Consider the following 19,317-nt stretch of genomic DNA (forward strand, 5'->3'; position numbering starts at 1 on the left):
CCTTTAGGGGGCTGGCGGCAATTGTCTTGCCTGCCTACATGGTAGCTATGCCACTGATCTGTATCGTGCAGTCCAAAAAAAAAAAAAAGAGTGACAGAAATAGAAATCTCAGAGGTTATTAGGAATGCATCCAAACACAAAATTTCCGTGAACAAAAATTTCCTTATATTATTTCTACTAATAATATAAGGAGATTTTTCTACAATTTTATATATTTTGGCTTCAAAACATTTTTGTAACTAATATCAAAAATTTAAAAAAAAATTATTAAAACTACTTTAAAAAATTTTCTCATAACAAAATAATAATTTACTTTATTACCACCATGTGGGAATGATTCACATTTCTGGTAACATATAGTTGAATGTCTAAAAGATCTGGTTTATTGTTGTTCCACAGCTATAGAAGAGAAATTAAAATAAAGTGAAATCAGTATGCTAAAGTATAATCTCTGTAAATGTGACTAATAATCTCTGTATAATCTAAAATATAATCTCTTTAAATATATCTCTGTAAATATGACTGACTAAAGTGCTTATATTTACCTTCTCATAGAGATCAACAAGTATCTCTGCAAACCAACAAAATGATTCAATCTCCCTGCACACCCAAAGAAAGTGAAGGCGTTTCATCTTCTCAATTTCCATGACACCTGTTCTACAACAAAATGGACAGATAAGAACCACTAGCAGCAGCAACAACATCAAAAGCAATTTACTTTATTTTACTTTTCAGTTAAATAGGCTGCTCAACAGATTGCAAATTACTATAACATTTCAAAAGTAACAAGAGGGCCTAATACATACCTAATAATGCATATGAAGTCTAACCTGCCAAGCTATCTGCAGAGCATTCCATAACTGTTGTATTGTAGTAGTAGTGGCATGTGATGCAAGAAAGCAAGTGTATGAGCTTATGCAGCATCAGCCAAAAAAAAAAAAAAAAAAAAAATCAAACCATTCCCTCCAAATGCCTGTCCAGTTCCTCCTTAAATTTATTCAACCTATCAACTTCCACGACAGATGGAATTTTGTTCCAGCAATTAACCACCCGCTGGCTAAAGGCAAATTTCCGCACATCTATTCTACATCTGTCCTTTCTTAATTTGAATTTATGCCCCCTTAGGTTTGTAATCTGAACAAGTGGAAGGATCCCATCAGAATTCAGCGTGCTCAACCCATTCAAGGATTGAAAGATCACTGATTCGTTGGTTGGGCATTAACAAGTACACAGGTATAACACACTACTGTACTTGGTTGTATATAGTAGCTATGCATTTCGGAACTTCATAGCAGGTTAATTTTTGGAATAATTTTGATTTTTTTTTATTTAATATAATAAATTCTAGTTAATATATAGTTTGAATTCATATAGTCATTAGAAAAGCTACAGCTTAATATTCAGATAGCCCTTGTTACCAATATTTTAGTGGGAACTTTGTAACTTTCATTCGGAAGCTTAAATTTAACTTCTCTAGTGGTTAATGTTTTGTCTTTCCTTTCTGTAATATTTTTGCAATTTAAATTCTGTAATATACAGGGTGTTTAAAAAGTGATGGTCAATTAAAGGTGAACTGTACAGACTACAATATGCAAAAAAGCCTAGTAAACATGGGTCCTTAAGTGAATAGTTTTCGAGATATTGCACATTTCTAGTTGTGATCCACCACTGACTTGTTTGTTTAGGTTAGGTTATGCTCATTCTCTCCCTTTCCTTTCCCCTTTCTCAATGCTCTGAGACATAGCAGGCATAATAGCACTTGTCAAAGGATAGCCAACATGGAAAGAGGTTACAGCAACGAAGAGTATGCGGACGTGCACTTCATGTATGGTAAAGCCAATGGCAGTGCACTCGAGGCTGCACGTTTGTACCAAGAAGCATTTTCCCCCGCCAAAGGCAGCCCAGCAGGTGCACATTCATCGGGGTACATCAACACCTTAAAGAATATGGGTGCTTTGCACATGGAGTATGAGCAGGTAGGCCCAGAAGCATGACACCTCATGTTGAGGAAAGGGTGTTAGAAAGAATAGAACAAAATCCAGGAATTTCATCAAGGAGGGTTGCTCTGCAAGAGTGTATACTGAGTCACAGCAGTGTGTACCCCTAACATATTCAGCGTGTACAAAGTCTCAGCAATACACACTACCTTCCCAGAATGCTCCAATAGTCAGTGGCAAATCTTAACAGAAAATGTGCATTATCTCGAAAACGGTTCATTTGCGGCCTGATGTTCACTGGGACTTTTTTGATTATTTTAGTTTGTACTTTTCACCTTTAAATTATTGACCATCATTTTTGAAACACCCTGTATTGTAAATTTAAATTTTGTAATCTTTCTAAAGTTCAGATTTTACTTTAATAATGATTGCAACAAGATCCACTTACAATACAAAGTCCAAGGATATCAACCTAGGCAGCAACACCTGCGGGCATTTCTGGTGTGAGTCATAAGTTTGATTTGTATAGTCTGTGGCATGTATTCCAAGATTGGTCTAGCAGACAAATCGAACTCAACTGACGATTCTTTTCTTTTCACTCAATGAAAGGAGTGTACCAATCTCAAATCAGAACTTTGTGCATTACGAGAAGAATAGATGTCACTGAAGAAACAAGTGCTTGCCCTAGAAAAAAAATGTAACTGGAAACTCATCAGGGACTCGAGTATCTCATGACCTGTCAAGTGATACACGCCCAATTTAGGTCCCAGATAAGAACAATCAAGCATTATAGCCAAAGACAGATGTAGGATAGATGTGCGGAAATTTGCCTTTAGCCAGCAGGTAGTTGGTTGGTGTAACAGACTTCCATCCCTCGTTGTGGAAGTTGATAGCCTAAATAAATTTAAGGCTCGGCTGGACAGGTATTTCGAACGAATGGAGGGGTGAAATGGGAGTGGTTTTTTTTTTTTTTTTTTTTGCATCACATGCCTCTACTAATGCTAATGCTAAAAGTAGCTTATGTGCTATCAATCCCCCCCCCAATAACAACAATAAGAACAAACAAGTGCATACTGCTCTGGTTGAAGATGATTTTATTGGGAGACTCTATTGTCAGGGAAACAGGTAGTATTTTTTGTAATAAAGATAGGTGGACCAGAAATAGGGTGCATTTGCCAGGAGCAACAACTGATGATATTACCAACAGATTATCAAATTTTAAGGAGGGTAAAGAGAACATTATTACTCATGTGAGGATCAATAATATTAAACAAACACGACCTGACCATGATCATTTGTTGGATAAATATAGGACCATGCTGAAAAATTCCATGAGTTAGGTCTGAATGTGTACAAAATGTCTGCAATTCTGCTGAGACACGATAGGAGAGATTATATGCTGAAAGCCTTGAGGATTAACTCAAAACTTGAGAAAATCTGCAAAGGTCTGGGGGGAAGGAGTTTTATCAGTGTGTCCCAAGCCAAAAGGAATCTATTTTGAAGAGATGGTATTCATTTGAACAAAGGTGGTACAAGGAATTTTGCCAGTATCATTGAGGATACCTTAAGGGTTCAGAGAAACTGCTAGTTAGGGAGGGGAGAAGGGTAATATAGATCCACATTTACCTGATGATATGGGTCAAAGTAATGCTTGAACTCACCTCAAGGATTCTTGTTTGTTACCATAACAGCCGATATTGGCAAGAGTGTGCAACGTTTCAAATGAGTGGGATGTGAAAATTAGGGAAACAAGCCTAAATAACTTCAAGGGATGTGTAAGGGTAGTAAACTATAGAAGAAGAATTCAGCTGTTTTATTGACAACACTCTACAGTAATGTCAGGAGTGTTGTCAATAAAACAGCTGAATTTGAACTTCTGGTTAAAGCATCTAATGCTGACATAATAGGGCAAACAGAAACATGGTGCCACCCAGAAATTGGGGTTGACGAGTTCCAGTATGGTACGTATAATGTATTTAGGGAAGATAGAAGGTGTGGTGGTATCATGCTTCTTATCAAAAGCAGCTTGAGTGCAAAATGAAAATTCAGGCCACACCTAGAGTACTGTGAACAAGTCGAGGCTTCATTTTAGGAAAGATGTAGAGTTGCTTGAGCATGTACAGAGAAGGGCAACAAGATTGGTGAGGGGAGCAAAGGGGTGCTCTTACCAAGAAAGGCTTAAGTTCTGCAAATTGCAGTGCCTAGAGAGTAGGCACCTGCGAGGTGATCTGATTGAGGTGTATAAGGCCTTGAATGGGTTGAGCAAGCTGAATGCTGATGGCATTCTTCTTCTTCTTGCTCAGATTAAGAACCTGAGGGGGCACAGATTCAAATTGGGGAAAGACAGTTGTAGAATAGATGTGCGGAAATTTGCCTTTAGCCAGTGGGTAGATGATTGGTGAAACAGACTTCCATCTTGTGTTGTGGAAGTTGATAGCCTAATTAAATTTAAAGCTGAGCTGGACAGGCATTTGGAACGAATGGAGGGGTGAAATGGGAGGTTTTTTTTTTTTTTTTTTGCCTGATGCTGCATAAGCTTGCTTTCTTGCATTGTATGCCTCTCCTAATGCTAATGAGCTTTTGCTGAATCTGTTATTTCTGCCAACAAAGAATTTGTGTGGTGTGAGTTAGCTGAAAGCAAAGGTATAATGAGAGTGGGAGCAATCTACAGATCAGAAGATAGTGAAGAATACAGGAGCCTTTACATGCAAATGGAATTGGCAAGCGAGCAAGATTATTTTATTATGGGTGACTTCAAATCTGCCCCATTTTGACTGGAATAAGTGAGAGGGAAACACACCTTGGATAAAGATTTTTCTAAATAAACTAGATCAGTGGCTCCCAAACTACTGAGATCTGCAGACCTCTACATATATATATATATATATATATATAAACACATATTACTTGATACCCCTTCTGAACATTTCACAGACCACAGTTTGGGAAACACTGAACTAGATGATTATTGTTTGTACCAGCATGTCAGAGATAATACTAAAGGTGAGAATATTCCTGACCTCATCATAACTCACAAATTAATGACATCACAGGGCTTAAAATCCAATAACTATTGGCAGGAAGTGATCACGCAGTCGTCAGTTGGAAGATGAAGAAAGATGTTGCAGTATTTAAAGATAAAGGCAAGGGTTTTAATTTCAGAAAAGACTTTGACAGTTTAAGGCATTATGTGGTGCAGATTACAGAGTGAGGGTGAATATAAATTATGGAATACTTTTAAAGCAAAAATCACAGAAGCCACAAATGCATACATACCATTAAGAAAATATTTATCATCTAGTTTATTTAAAAATGCTGTCCACCATGGTGAGTTTCCCTCCCATTTACTCCAATCAATAAGGGCCAAGTTGAAATCACCCATAATAAGACATTCTCACTTGTTTGTCTATTCTATCTGCACACAGAAGCTGCTCTTGTCATACTCCTCACAATTTTCTAGTTTATAGCATAAGCCCATTCTCATTTTACCTTTGCTTTCAATTACTCCACATAACACAGATTCTGTGCTGACATAAGTTCTGAATCTGGGAAGGCTTTTGTTGCACTCAGGCTGCTTTTGATAAGAAGTATGACTCCCGCCCACCCAGACACACACACAACCCTTCTATCTTGCCTGTTCTTCCTAAGTACAGTATAAATACCATGGTGAAAAACTCATTGCCCTCTATTTCACAATTAATGCTAATACAGTCCTATTAAGATAGCATTAGTTGTCCCAACTAGGAGTTTGAATTCACTCATTTTATTGACAACACTCCTGATTACTGCAAGCACAGTTAAGACTAAATATTTTGTTTGTATAATTTGCTGTCCTGATACATCCCTTGAACTTATTTAAGCTTTATTTTTGAAAAGCTCAATGCTATTTAGAAGAATTTTCCAAATATTGCTTGCCTCAACAGAAAATCATCCATACCTCAAATGGATTGTTAATGATGCATAAAATATAAAGCAAGTAGATTAATATAAACTCCGTTCAAAATAAAGTGTTGCTAATATTTTGTTTTAGTATTTCAAGGTTATCTATAACAGAAACAACTTTCTCAAACAATATCTTTCACTACAAATTATCAGTCTGTACACACATTTTAATATTAACAGTGTATACCAATGTGATTGGCATATTATTATTATTATTATTATTACTATACTGTATATCACTAGACAGCATCACAATTCAAAATCAGCTCACTGATTGTAAACAAAAACAGAGAAATACAGCGCAATTCAGAGCAGAAATTCATCACTCACCTCAAGCAGTTGAAGATGGCAGCAAAAGGAGTGATGCCAATCCCACCTGCAACACAGATGCTAATTCTGTATTTTAGTATATCTTCAGTACTGCTACAAAATGGTCCATCAACGTACAATCTAAGGTAAAAATTACAACAGGTATTTTTAGCAAGGCATGGCTTGCTAAAAATAGTTTATTTGTAAGCTCTTAAGGACACTACAAGTCTCTAAGTTCTTACAAATAATTAAGATGATTAAGGGCATTGAATACTGTGCTGTACAAATATAATACATTTATGTTTCAAGGATTATGACATATGCAGCATTAGAACAATGGAAAGTTAATCATATCTGTTATAAAAGCCAATGGCACAACCAGAAATTTAGAGCAGAAGGAAAAGTAGCAGAAAATATTTACAAAAAAAAAAAAAAAAAAAAAAAAAAAACCAAAAAAAAACCTATTTTCATATGAAAACAGTTTTCTACAATTTATAAAAATACAACAAATTTAATTTTTTATTTGAAAGATGCATATGCATCTAAAGTAACATGTCACACAATCACACAGATGCGTATAATAATGAACTTATTGATAAATATGATGTAATTATTTTATAGTATTAAAGAAAAAGCCCTTGGTAAATTCTTTCAGAGCCCATGTCTTCCCTCTTGAAGATGGTACCCAATTAGTAACACAAAAGTCTCATTGTATAGTCTTTGTTGTCAAGAGGTGTATTATCAACATTTATCAACATTTTGGATATCAACATTTTATCAACAATTATCAACATTTTGGATAGGTCCAGGTTTAAAATTCCATCAATAATGTGAGGAACTTAAAGGCCTTTTCAGTCAAAATTGAGTTAGCTAGTGTCAGGCAGGAATGCAGGCTTTTGCCATGCTTTTCTGTCCTACAAGCAGATAAACTGGCCTAAGAACATATACAATTTTCAGACATGGTATAATGAGTTGCATTAGCACACATTCCTTCTTAAAATACCACACCAATCAAAACACTACTTAATGTGATGATGCTTCACTGGACAGAAGGCAGGAATAGTCTAGACAAATGTGTGGAAACAGAAGACTGGCTGGGCTGCTATCAGATACTTGCTTGAGGTTTGTACATGCATGCGGTGAGGATTAATGATACATACTAAAGTTGGCTACTTTGGATCATTTATGAAAGAAAATCAGACCACCAAACATTTTTGAAGGAAATGTTTGGGTGGTCTTGATTGTTGTAAGGTTTCTGTGAACAGAGCTAACAGGAATTTTGACTGGTCAATTTGTAACAGATTGACTTGGGTGGTAATTCCCAGTGATGAGTTTGGGAATTAATTAAATACATAATGTGAAAATAAGTTACTAAAACATCACTATGGGTAGGAAAAGCAGGCAGTGGAGAAGATTCAGTGAGTATATACAGCATCTGGTGAACTAAAATTGGTTTGAGTCCAACTTACAGCATCAACTGAATCAGGAAACTCAAACAAAGGCAGTTAAAATGACCATTAGGATCAAAGCAATTTAAACAGTTAAAAATTCTTCAGTAAAGAAATGGGTAGTTAGCTACATCATTAGCTTCCAGACGCTATAGCAATAAGATGCCTAACTTGACCTCAAAGACTCATTTAACAGTAGCAATAGTTTTATTTAATAACATAAATAAGAAATGAGTAGGGCCTCCAGGCATGAAATAAAATTAGGGTGTCTCCTTAAGGTTAATTATGAGGTTGGGTTGGTGAAAATGAAAACAAGAGAAAAAATAATGGGGCTTCTTGCCATTCTTTCAATATAATAAACAATGGAAGCTATTAGTATTGTTTCACGATGGCAGACTAAAGGAAAAATATGTCCATAAAAACATCTTAGGCCTTCCCCCCCTCCTCTTTCTCAGAAGTAATAGAAAAGTGGTTTGACTTGAGCATGTTCTATACAAGTTGCATTTATAATTTGTGACAGCCACTGATATAAAAGCATTCCCATACAAGTAAACTAATATCCCATAACTACACTATAGATTTAGTGGGATCAGACCGTTAACATATACTCTCTCTCTCTCTCTCTCTCTCTCTCTCTCTCTCTCTCTCTCTCTCATATGCATGATATCTCATAAAAGAAGTACAGGTATTTTAATTTGTTATTTTCTAAAATATTAATTAAAAAATACTTTGTTTTGGTATTAAACATGCTTAAATTCTAAATTTGGTATAACATTACACATAAAAAATGTCTGATAAATATGCCACTCAATTCACTACATCAGTGTGTTCTTAGAATAATGCATTCCATAAAAGATGCCAAAGTTTCACTTATTGTTGTATTCTTTCTACCCTTATTAGTATTAACAAGGTAAGCTGATGCAAATAGCTAGGCTTATTTGCCTTTAAAAAAAAAGGCGCCTCCGTAGCCAGGTGCAGCAGTGTGTAGCATACGCTTCTTGATCAGACCGGGGTTCGAGCCCGTGATCACCAAATACAGAGGATGTGGAAAGGTCAGGGTATGACCACCACATATCCACGGAGCAATATGGCCTTAGTTGCTAATGCTCCTAAAAACCAAATAACAACAACACTTTAAAAAAAAAAGAAAGAAAATGTCACCTTTCATTTAGATATCTGTTCAGACCTTCCTTAAATTTACATTGTGATTTTTCAAATCGCTTAATGTCTGTGGCTTGGAAATATATAATCTCTTTTCTTTAAGTAAATATACAGAAATAAATCTGATAATTATGGCAATCAATTTATATCTCCAGATTAATCTATTTGAAAATTCATTCTGTAACACATCCACAGTGGCTCTTACTATAAGAAAACCTCTGTTGTTGAAAGCACACACTCAGGATGATTAACTTACTGCAGCTCAAGAAAATTTTTGATAATGTGCAGTATCTTTCTGTATGCACTTCCTGATGCTGTTCAGGAAGTGCATACAGAATGTTCACTTTTGAGAATGTTCAAGGTGAACTGTTTCACCTTGAACATTCTCAAAAAAGTATGAACCAATTATGCTACTTGCCATAATTCTATACACCACAGTAACACATTGTGAGCACAGCTTTCTTTGCTGTGCAGTTTGTATATTTTTTTAGTCAAGATACCAAAAACTTTGTTAGTTTATGAAACCATTTAAATCAGACAGAAAAAGGGAATTAACACGTATTACAGCCACTCCCCGGCTTACGCAATACTCTACTTACGGAAATTCAACTTTACGTAAGTTTTTGCCAGCCGGTGCAAACTTAAAAAAATTGTGAAAACATATTTTAAATCCCGTAGGAATAAATGGAGGTATCGTGAAAATATTGTAATGTGAACCCAATGACACGTTTTTTTTTTTTTTTTGGTAATTCAAATTTGGTAATTCGTTCCAAGACCTCGGAAGTTGAAATTTTCACTATATAACTAAACTATTTAACTCTCTAAAAGGTCCTTTTTGTAATGGAAATTGCACTACACTTTCATTGTTATCATATGTTCCATTATAATAATCAATTTTGAATGCCTTTGTGATATTTTTCTAAAGCACATTTCTGGAGGTCACTACCATAAAACAAAAACAATTTGCACTTTCCAGTTTATTGGGCTTTTCTGTAAGTGCAATCTATTATAAAAGGGTAGTCAACTCAATCTTATTGCATTTGCAATAATCCTGATAACTGGAATTCTGTGGGTTTCACGTTACGGTATTATGGTGAAATGAGTTCCCCTTCACTGAAATCTTCAATCATATAAAAAAACATAAATAAATTTTCAGAATCTTCTCTTCATTCCTATTTACTTATTACAAGGGTGAAGGGAAAGGGACCAATGGAAAGTGCAAGTGCTGGCAGTGCTAGGAAATGAAACAAAATTGATTTAGAAATGAAGATGATAAATTAAGAATTACGAAGCAGGATAAAATTTTTCATCTATTGCACGGAATTAGGTCTCGCTGCTTCAACAGTGAATACTATTTTAAGGGACAGTGCATGTATAAAAGAACATGTTAAAGGATCAACGCATTTAAGATAAACAGTGATCACAAAGCAGTGTTCAGGTGCTATATTGAAGATGGAAAAGCTATTAATAATGTGGATGGAAAATCAGATTCAGAAGCACCCTGAGTCCAATGGCCATTGAAGCAAAAGCAAGAAGTATTTATGAAGATATTAAGGATAAGTATGGCGAACCCAAAGTTTAATAGGTTCAAGCATCGCACTGGTTTCCAAAACATTAAAGTATGCGGTAAAGTTGCCAGTTCTGATTCTAAAGCTGCAGAGAAATTTTGTGATGTGTTGGAAAAAACTCCTTCTAAATCTCCGCAGCACTCAACTTCTTCAGCGGCGTGCTTATCAGCTGGAGAGTTAATTCTGGCAACGATGCTCGAAAGGTTAAACTTGCTGACGTTTTGTCTATCTCCTCTCTCTTTTTTTAATTTTATAATTTTGAAATTTTTGTAATTTTTCCTGTGCATAAGATAAAAAAATTGAATAAATAATTCTATTTATACGTTTGTTGAACATTTCTTTTTTGCTTCAATCAAATTTGCGAGTGCTGCATAAGCATTTAGGGAAATTCCGACTTACGTAGAATTTCACAGAATGCAACCCTTATGTAAATCGGGGAGTGGCTGTCTTATGAATAAGGAAAGGAAATGAAATAAAAGGATATGAAATAAAAAGAACAAGAAATGGAATACATGAGATGAGAAAGTACAGACCAATTATGCTGCTTCGTATAATTCAATATGCCACAGTAATATGTTGCGAGCACAGCTTTCTGTGCTGCATAGTGTGTGTATTTTCTTTAGCCAAAACCAACAACTTTGTTTGTCTAAGAAACCATTTAATTCAGAAAGAAAAAGAGAATTCCTAACAATATTCAATATCTCATACTAGCTATTTAACTTTCAAAACAGCCAACATGAGATACACAACAGACGACACTTTTCTAGCCTGATTATACATGCCACTTTACTAATTGTTACCATAATATATAATCATCACAGCAGTCTAATTTTTAAAAAGTATGAAATTTAAGTACTTTAGTTTCAAAAAAAATTAAATTGAAAAAAAAAAAAAAACCAAGTTGCATGAAACTATTTTACAGTAGGATATAGTTTACTGCCACTTTTCAAGCTCAATTGCATGCAAAACACCACTTTAATAACTGTTACTTAATAATACAATACTGTATATCTTTATAACAATTAAACAAACATGGTTATGTCTACAAGACTATTATGAAGAAAAAAAAACATTTACCGCAAAATAAATAAATACTTTAATTAGGGTACCTTCTCACAAACAGTCCACATCACTAACTGTATACCTATCTTCCCTATGTTGTTTTTTATTTTATAGGTAAGTGCACACATCTTTCAGTGGTTGGGAAGGAGGTATCTCCATTGGTAGGAAGTCATATGTTTGCACTCCTGTGGGTGCATGTCATTTGGTTTATTTTATTTTATGGTTTTATTTGAATATAAGGATGTCTTATACAGGCAGTAATATTGCACCTTTCTGAGAAGCTACCTTAATTGTAGTATTTGGTAGCAATGGTAAAGAGCATTTTCCTTTTTTCATGATAAAATATATAATCACCACAACTAGTCTTTAAATTTTTAAAAGATATATGAAATTTAAGCATTTTAGTTTAACATGTTCACTGCTGGAATGCAAATTTGCAACAAAACGAACTGCAATTTTTGTGCTTCAATGCAGATATGCATCCATTCAATTGTGGTAAATAAATGAGCACTGGAAAAGGAATGGCACATGAAATGCCCAACTGACTGATACTAGCACACTGATCAAACCATGAGCTACTGCATTACAGCTGGGATTTTGCTTAGTATCAATCGCACTGTCTGGAGAGTGCTATAAAAACTGCAAACATATGAAACTGTGGTTCACAGTTTCATATGTTCTTTGCTTATATTGAAGTTATTTTATCTAGTTTAGTATTTTGCATAAGAAGATAAAATTTTTTGAAGATCATGCTTGCTAAATTTTAATTCTTTAGTTTGTGAAAAACATCATCCTTATTGTGTCTTCTCATAAAATTTGTGCAAAAAAGTGTTTTCTATAAAATTTTACCCTAAAGGGTTGTTATAATGGATCCACAGCCTGGGACACCAGGACTGAAAAGGAATAGGGACAGTATGTTGAAGCTGATGACACCGAATCAGCTATTCATAATATGTCATCTGATATTGAAATAGAATTCTATTCAAATGATACAGATTCTGAATCTTATTCAAATGCATATTAAAATTTTTTTTATTTTTTTTAATAAACAGATGAAATCAGTTTATTAAAAAGCACTGCCTACTTGTTCTAGCACCCAAGGCACACATAAAGGACCCTCACAAATATAAAAGGCAGTGAACATGCTAAGTAAAAAGAATGAAGTCCTTCAAAATTACTAACAAAAGTAATGCTCACTTTGTAAGTAACCTATCAGTAGCTTCAAAATCTTGTTTAGATTCCGTTTGAGTTTTCATTTGCTGTTTTAATTCTCCCAGGAGCTTATCTTGTAAACACTCTGAAAGCAATAAAGTATAAGAAAATTTATACAAAGAAAAACTCATTAATACACACCTCAAGAGACCTATGTTCTCTCACTTTGTAATAATAAGGTTTGTGAAACAGATATGTCAAAAGCTTTCTTTTTGTTGCATAATCTACTCTAATTAATCTTCAATTTGCCATTTTACACACATTTTTTCATAAAATTAATATATTCATTGATATAAATATAAAAAAAAAAATTAAAGGTAATTTCTTTATACATTGAAAAAGTTTCCTCCTAGTAATATTTATTCGAGCCAATGGGAGAAGAGAGAGGGGCATTTATGTCACTACAAATGCACAGGTAAATAATTACAGTACATTGTTGTCGTCCACTGAAAGACAACTGCCTCCATAACATTCACTAACCTTGTGCACGTGCATGACCATGCCCGGCATCATTTGATGTTCCATTGTAATGTCAGCTGATGAAGGGACCTGATATAGCTTGTATATTTGTAAACAGTTTAGCATTTTGTAAATATTTTAAATATTTACATAGTTTATAAATATTTTAGTTAAATATTTTAGTCCTGCTCTTTCGGATGCAACAATATTCCTCATGCATTATGGAACCTGAAGCAAAAGGCCTTTTCCTAAGTGACCTATGTAAACACAGGTAAATAATTACATAATGATATTTATTACATCTTGAGAATGCCACATGGTGGGGGTAGCCAATGGGAGAAGAGGGATGTGGATCACATGGTACAAGTGGGTAGGGCAATTACGTCACTACAAATGCACAGTTAAATAATTACATAGGTCATTTCCTGGTTAGATATCAATCAGTGTATTTCGACAGATATCTCTTTTACATAGAAAAGTGTGCATGGGGGTCGGCGAGCAAAGCGAGCAGGGGACAAAGCTCCCTAATTGTTAATTAAAACAGTCCAAAACCTGGGACAAGGTTTTCTACAATAAACATTTAAAGATTCATAAGAAATGTGTGATTTAATGAAGGATTAAAGAAGCAGTAAAAAGGCACTCATTTTGAATTGTAAACAATAAAGATTAGTTTAGAATAAATGTAAAAATTGCACCAATACTTGTTAATCATTAACATATATGCTTTAACATTAAATTAACATAATTCAAGAGCTTCACACTGTCTTAAAAAAAAAAAAAAAAATCTAACTTTATCCGAAAACTTGTTTTTTTTTTTTGTTTTATAACTGTACTTAACAAAAAGCATAGCTCTGATAAAAGGCTACTAGCACGTCACTGCAAACGTTTTTCAATCACATTCAATGTATTTTGGGCATCAGATCTGTTAGGTAATGTATGTACAGTTTCTTCTTCATCTTCATGTAAAAACTCTTCATTATTTTATAATAATATTTTTATCATTATATATAACCTTCACTACTGCCAATGTTTAGTAGATTTTCTTCTGATGGTGTAGCTGTAGTGGAAACAGAATTACCCCCATGAACATAACCTTGAAATTCTTCCTCAGGGTTCATGTGTCCCCTCAATTTCTCCCATTTATTCACTTGATCAGATTCATCTTCTAATAGTGGATCTGCATTCTTCTTCATAAAGACACTTTTGGAAAAGAAGTTTTAATCATAAAGTTTCAAAAGGCATTTAACACATTCCACTTTGGGACAATGCTGTTTTACCTTCAAGGTGATGGATCAAATAATACATGAGGCAGTATCGGCAGGCTTTCTTCAAGTTATGAATGATACCACGGTCCAGTGGCTACGTGAAACTTGTGGTGTTTGGAAGCAAAAAAGCAATCTAGCATTTGACAGCTTTAGCATCCCAACAAAATGTGCAGTAGAGCAATTCAAGATAGTCAGAATTTTCCTTTCCTACATGAGCATTGTTCTATCCAATTTTATTACCTATGACTGAAAAATTTTAGAAGTAAGTCAAGCTGTTTTTTTTTTTTTTTTTGTTTCATACTCACAAAGGAGAGCTTCACTCCTTTAAAACATCCTGGCAGTGACAGAGGGTGAAGCTCTGTAATGCCATCTACATTTGTACATAACAACATTCACCCTCTGTTTGCTCAATTTTCTCCCATAGCAGGTTTTACCATGAATACCAAGTGTTTTTTTATTTTTAGAAGCAAATTATAAAACACTCCTGTCTCATCCATATTGAAAATGTCTTTTATTTCACTTTTGACATGGATCAGTTGCACAGACTAACCAATCTAGGGTTTTCTTCTTGCCAATTCCTCCGGATTCACAGCAGGTATCAGTACACACATCACAGAATGTTTGAGAATGTTTTTACAGACAATCACCAATTATGGTTCTGTTCTCTTGATGATATCATTATACCATTATTCAAAGTTGTATAAAACTTCTACTACAGACTGTCAAAAATCACTTACTTGACCAATCACCACGAGTCCTAATGTGAATGGTAAAGCTTGGCTCTTCTTCACTAGGACACTATCAAAAACAAAGAAATATTACAAAATGCAGAGAAACCAAAAATGGAAAAGTCTACATCTATATGCATGATAAAAATTACAAAAATCAGGAATCATAATATAAAACAGCATGATGCAACATAAAAATCAGAATCTTGAATAAGGACATCTTATAACATTACAAACATTATGGGGGAGGACCTCAACAGCTAATGTAAGTCATATGATTATTCTTTCAAACTATGCAGCTAAATCCTACTACATAGTTTATGCAAGAAAAAACTGGAAAACAAGTATTAGTATAATTATATAATTACAGGAATACAGTAATGGGAACTCCTTGGACCTAGTTAAAGCCTTTACAAATTTGCAATTTCAAGAGACTTCCCAATTTATAAGAACAATTCTAAAGGGAAAATAAATAATTATAGACCTATAAGCATGGGTGCAAACTTTTGACTTTCAAAAAAGGTGGAGATCAGGTAACTGTAAGCAGGAGATTTTTGGACAAAAACAGGTAATTTTTCAGAAAAAGCTGGAGGAAGCAGAACAACTTACATATTAAAATACAGCAACAGAATTGTTGAACAACACATTATGGTTTCAAATATTTAGCTTACCTAGGATTTTTTGGTCTATGGATTTCTGTTTGGAGTGTCTGCTACACATCAACTGATAATGGTTGCTTCAAGATTGTTGTTGGCTTAGGGATTTATTAGGTGCATCGGCAACTATGGCCATAGTGCACCAGTTGCTTCAAGAAAGATTCTGTTACAGACTTTGCCCTCTTCAGAGATATTCAGTCAAAAGTTTTGTTCATAACAATTGTCCTGCTGTCAAGAGAATTTCCAAAGCTTAGCAGAAAGAGAAGATCCAAACTTAGTTTTTGCTTTTTTCCTGACTGAATCTTTTCTCATGCTTGCATTGCTATGAGGAATTGATAAAATGCCAAGCATGACTTGGGATAATTTACTATGTCAAACAGTCAAACTCCCTTGTGTACTTGTCAGTTCCTCAACTAAGGACCACCATATCTCAGTTCTTTCTTCTTTCATAATAACTTTTGGAAAGTTCTTGCTGAAATTAACAGAACTGATGTTGCAAAACATTTATCGCTAAATCTATTTCTTTATCTTCAATGATAAAGAAACAAAAATAAATAAATAAATACAATAAAATTGAAAACGATGCACTGCTAATTGATGATTGCGCTACCATGATATTTTTTAAAAACAGTATCTTTCAATGAGAGCTTGCACACCATTAATCATAAGCAGCAATAAAGGCCTTCCACACTAAACAATAATACATAATCTTCTCTTCTCCAGGACCTTAGCAGTGGAAATACATATGACAAAATCAGAATTAACTTTATGATTCAGTCTATTTTGATATTCTGCATTTAAAATAGAAGTGGAAAATTTAAACTTGTGTAAATTATAACAAAATGGATTGAAGAACATGTTGGGATTTTCAACATTGGCATAATATTCAAAAGAAACAAGAAGACCGTTTTATTCAAATGAGAAGAGACTTTCTACAAGAATGAGGATAACATTTGCAATTCAGAAAATTGAGCAGTTCATTAGTTGGTCTTCTTTCAAAATTTCTTTTGGATCATGAAATTGATTTAAATTTCATGATCAGTACCACTCATTAGTGATCAATTTTCAATTTGGTAACTCTTAAAGTGCTCACATGGTCATTCTCACTTTTAACCTCTTCTTTAGACTTGTCAGAGATTGCCACCACTCTACCAGCCTAATTAAACACTCACCCAAATATACAGAAATTATGTACACATTTCAAAATCTTTTTTACTTTGTAAATCATAAGTTTAACTTCAATGGCAGAAAAAAAAAACTATCGAGGTTTATGGTTAAAGATGTATTACAGAATCATCACTTGGACAAGAAGAGAATTATAAAGGACTCCACAGTATCTTTATGTTAACGAGAAATTGTGTTCTAACTAATCCGATTAATTATTATGAGTCATCACCAAAGAGATTGTTGTGAATTTAACTTAATAAAGATTCTGTTACAATCCCATATGAATGCCTTCTACATAAAGTGAAGTAATGTGCCCTCACAGGTACATTACTAAGGTCAATAAAAGAATGGTTAAAGGATAGATGATAAGAATGGTTTCAAATAATTATTATTCTGACTGATACTGATGAAAGTATTAAAAGTTTGATGTCATAGTTTATCATTAATATAGGAGGGCAAGGTAACACTTAATTAATGTATGAAAATGTAAGATCCTTCATAGCAGAAATCCTAGAGTAACTTATTAATTAGGAAACAACAAACTTACAGGCTGAAGATGGAAGAGGTACTTTCTCAATGAAGAAAAAGAAGTGATTATTCCATTACATAAAATAGTGGTCAAGTGTCATATCTTTAAAGGCTGAGTAGCTAAACAATCTGGTAGTAGTGCAGTTTCTACACTGCACTTCCAGGAAAGATGGGGGGGGGAGAGAGAGAGAGAGAGAGAGAGAGAGAGAGAGAGAGAGAGAGAGAGAGAGAGAGAAAATATGTATATGAAGTTGTAGTTTAATTTTTGATTTTGAAATATATGAATTTAAAAAAAAAACAGAGTTAATTATAACTGGACTAGAATAACACTAAATTCAATATTAGAAATAAACATTTTACTCTGGAAAAAGAGGCCCATAAAATTCATGGAGGCATTTCTAATCCAGTTGCAGAAATTCTTCCTCAGGTCTGCTACTTATATAGAAATGAATTTTTTTCTTATTACTTTTTTTTTTCATTGAATGTGTAATGAAAATTGGGAACAGTAAAATGATTATTACTACATATTACATCTATTCAATTAGAAAGGAGAATTGCACTCATTGCAATAATTTTTTTTTCTTTTTCTTTCTTTTATTCATTAAGTTTAAGAACCACATATCAAACAGATCTGAACAGAGAAAGATATATAATGAATACTTTTCTGGGGCCATATTTCATCTTCTCTGATCAATCTGAACTTCATTGTACCACTCTCATTAAAGAGGCACTGAAAGTCGGAAGGATGTTGCATAATAAAGGTTAGCACACACACACACACACACACACACACACACACACACACACACACACACACACACACACACACACACACACACACACACACACACACACACACACACACACACCGCTAAATAAACAGATTTCTTGACAGTTTATTACATAATTAAATATTATATAAGGAAATTAAACCAAATTTGAAAGGTTAAAAGCTAAAAACAAAAAAATTTAAAATTCCAAAGCTTTCAAAAGCACCCACTTCCTTTGTCTACATCAAAATATTTTTGGATATACGGTGAGTACTTATATTCACAGAGCAATCATCCTGTCTGAGTACCAAGACTCAAAGAGAGAGTCAATGTGGTTTCTCCCAACACAACTAACTGTATTTCACAATACATATGTCTGCATCACTCCAACATATAAGTAAGTGATGTAGGAGTAGTACCTTCTCCCTGTTGAGCAGAATTTCCCATTGGAAGAACCCCAGTACCACTAACTCTGTGTTGCTGCAGAATGCAAGAAAAAGAAATTTCGATAGGTCTGTGGCCTGAAAATGGTCCAGGAGCTGGAGTTCCAACACTCATCTTGTCTGAGTATCGAGACTCAAAGAGAAGGCCAATGTGGCACCCCCAAAACCTAACTGTATTTCCCAATACAGATGCCTAAATTCTATTGCTTACATCACTCTTACATATAAGTGGTGTAGGAGTAGTACCTATTTCCTTCTGAGCAGATTTTCTCATTACTGAGAAGATGTAACGAACCAGGTCTGAAATGAAACTCCAAAATCACAGTTCTTTCTAGAAAACCCAGATATCCATGGTAATTTAAAATTCGACAGTTTTAAACATGGAATAAAAAAAAAGGGGGATAGGGTTAATATCACAAGATTACATGCATTTCAAATGGCAGCATGATTCATGACATATCCCATATTTCAGTTAATCAATTAGACCAAATATTTAAATACAATAGTAAAAATTCATTACAAGTAACTGAACTACTAAAAATACTTACTGAAGTTACAGTAAAGGGATGCCATTCAAATGTTGATATCGATGGACACTGTAGAAGAACATACTATAATAGAAATAAAAATAACTAAATAACTTGGTTTTCAATTACTGTTAT

General features: G+C 34.1%; 1 protein-coding gene across 2 annotated transcripts in view; it reads right to left on the minus strand.

Moving 5' to 3' along the window:
• The window catches only part of LOC150083656 (NADPH oxidase 4-like), a 140,486-nt gene that overhangs the window by 25,507 nt on the left and 95,662 nt on the right, over nucleotides 1-19,317 (minus strand). The window contains exons 11-16 of one of the 2 annotated variants that reach the window (XM_090377424.1): nucleotides 19,204-19,266; nucleotides 15,101-15,161; nucleotides 12,625-12,724; nucleotides 6,210-6,329; nucleotides 546-657; nucleotides 322-399 (exon numbers count right to left, since the gene is read on the minus strand). In XM_090377424.1, coding sequence (XP_090233550.1) covers nucleotides 322-399; nucleotides 546-657; nucleotides 6,210-6,329; nucleotides 12,625-12,724; nucleotides 15,101-15,161; nucleotides 19,204-19,266 — 534 coding nt within the window. Of the gene's footprint in view, nucleotides 1-321; nucleotides 400-545; nucleotides 658-6,209; nucleotides 6,330-12,624; nucleotides 12,725-15,100; nucleotides 15,162-19,203; nucleotides 19,267-19,317 lie in introns of those variants that run through there. The other variant, XR_016547184.1, reaches the window with a different exon arrangement.

Source organism: Mastigoproctus giganteus, chromosome 7 (assembly GCF_048544385.1).
Source record: "Mastigoproctus giganteus isolate SK-2022 chromosome 7, ASM4854438v1, whole genome shotgun sequence".
NCBI lineage: Eukaryota > Metazoa > Arthropoda > Arachnida > Uropygi > Thelyphonidae > Mastigoproctus > Mastigoproctus giganteus.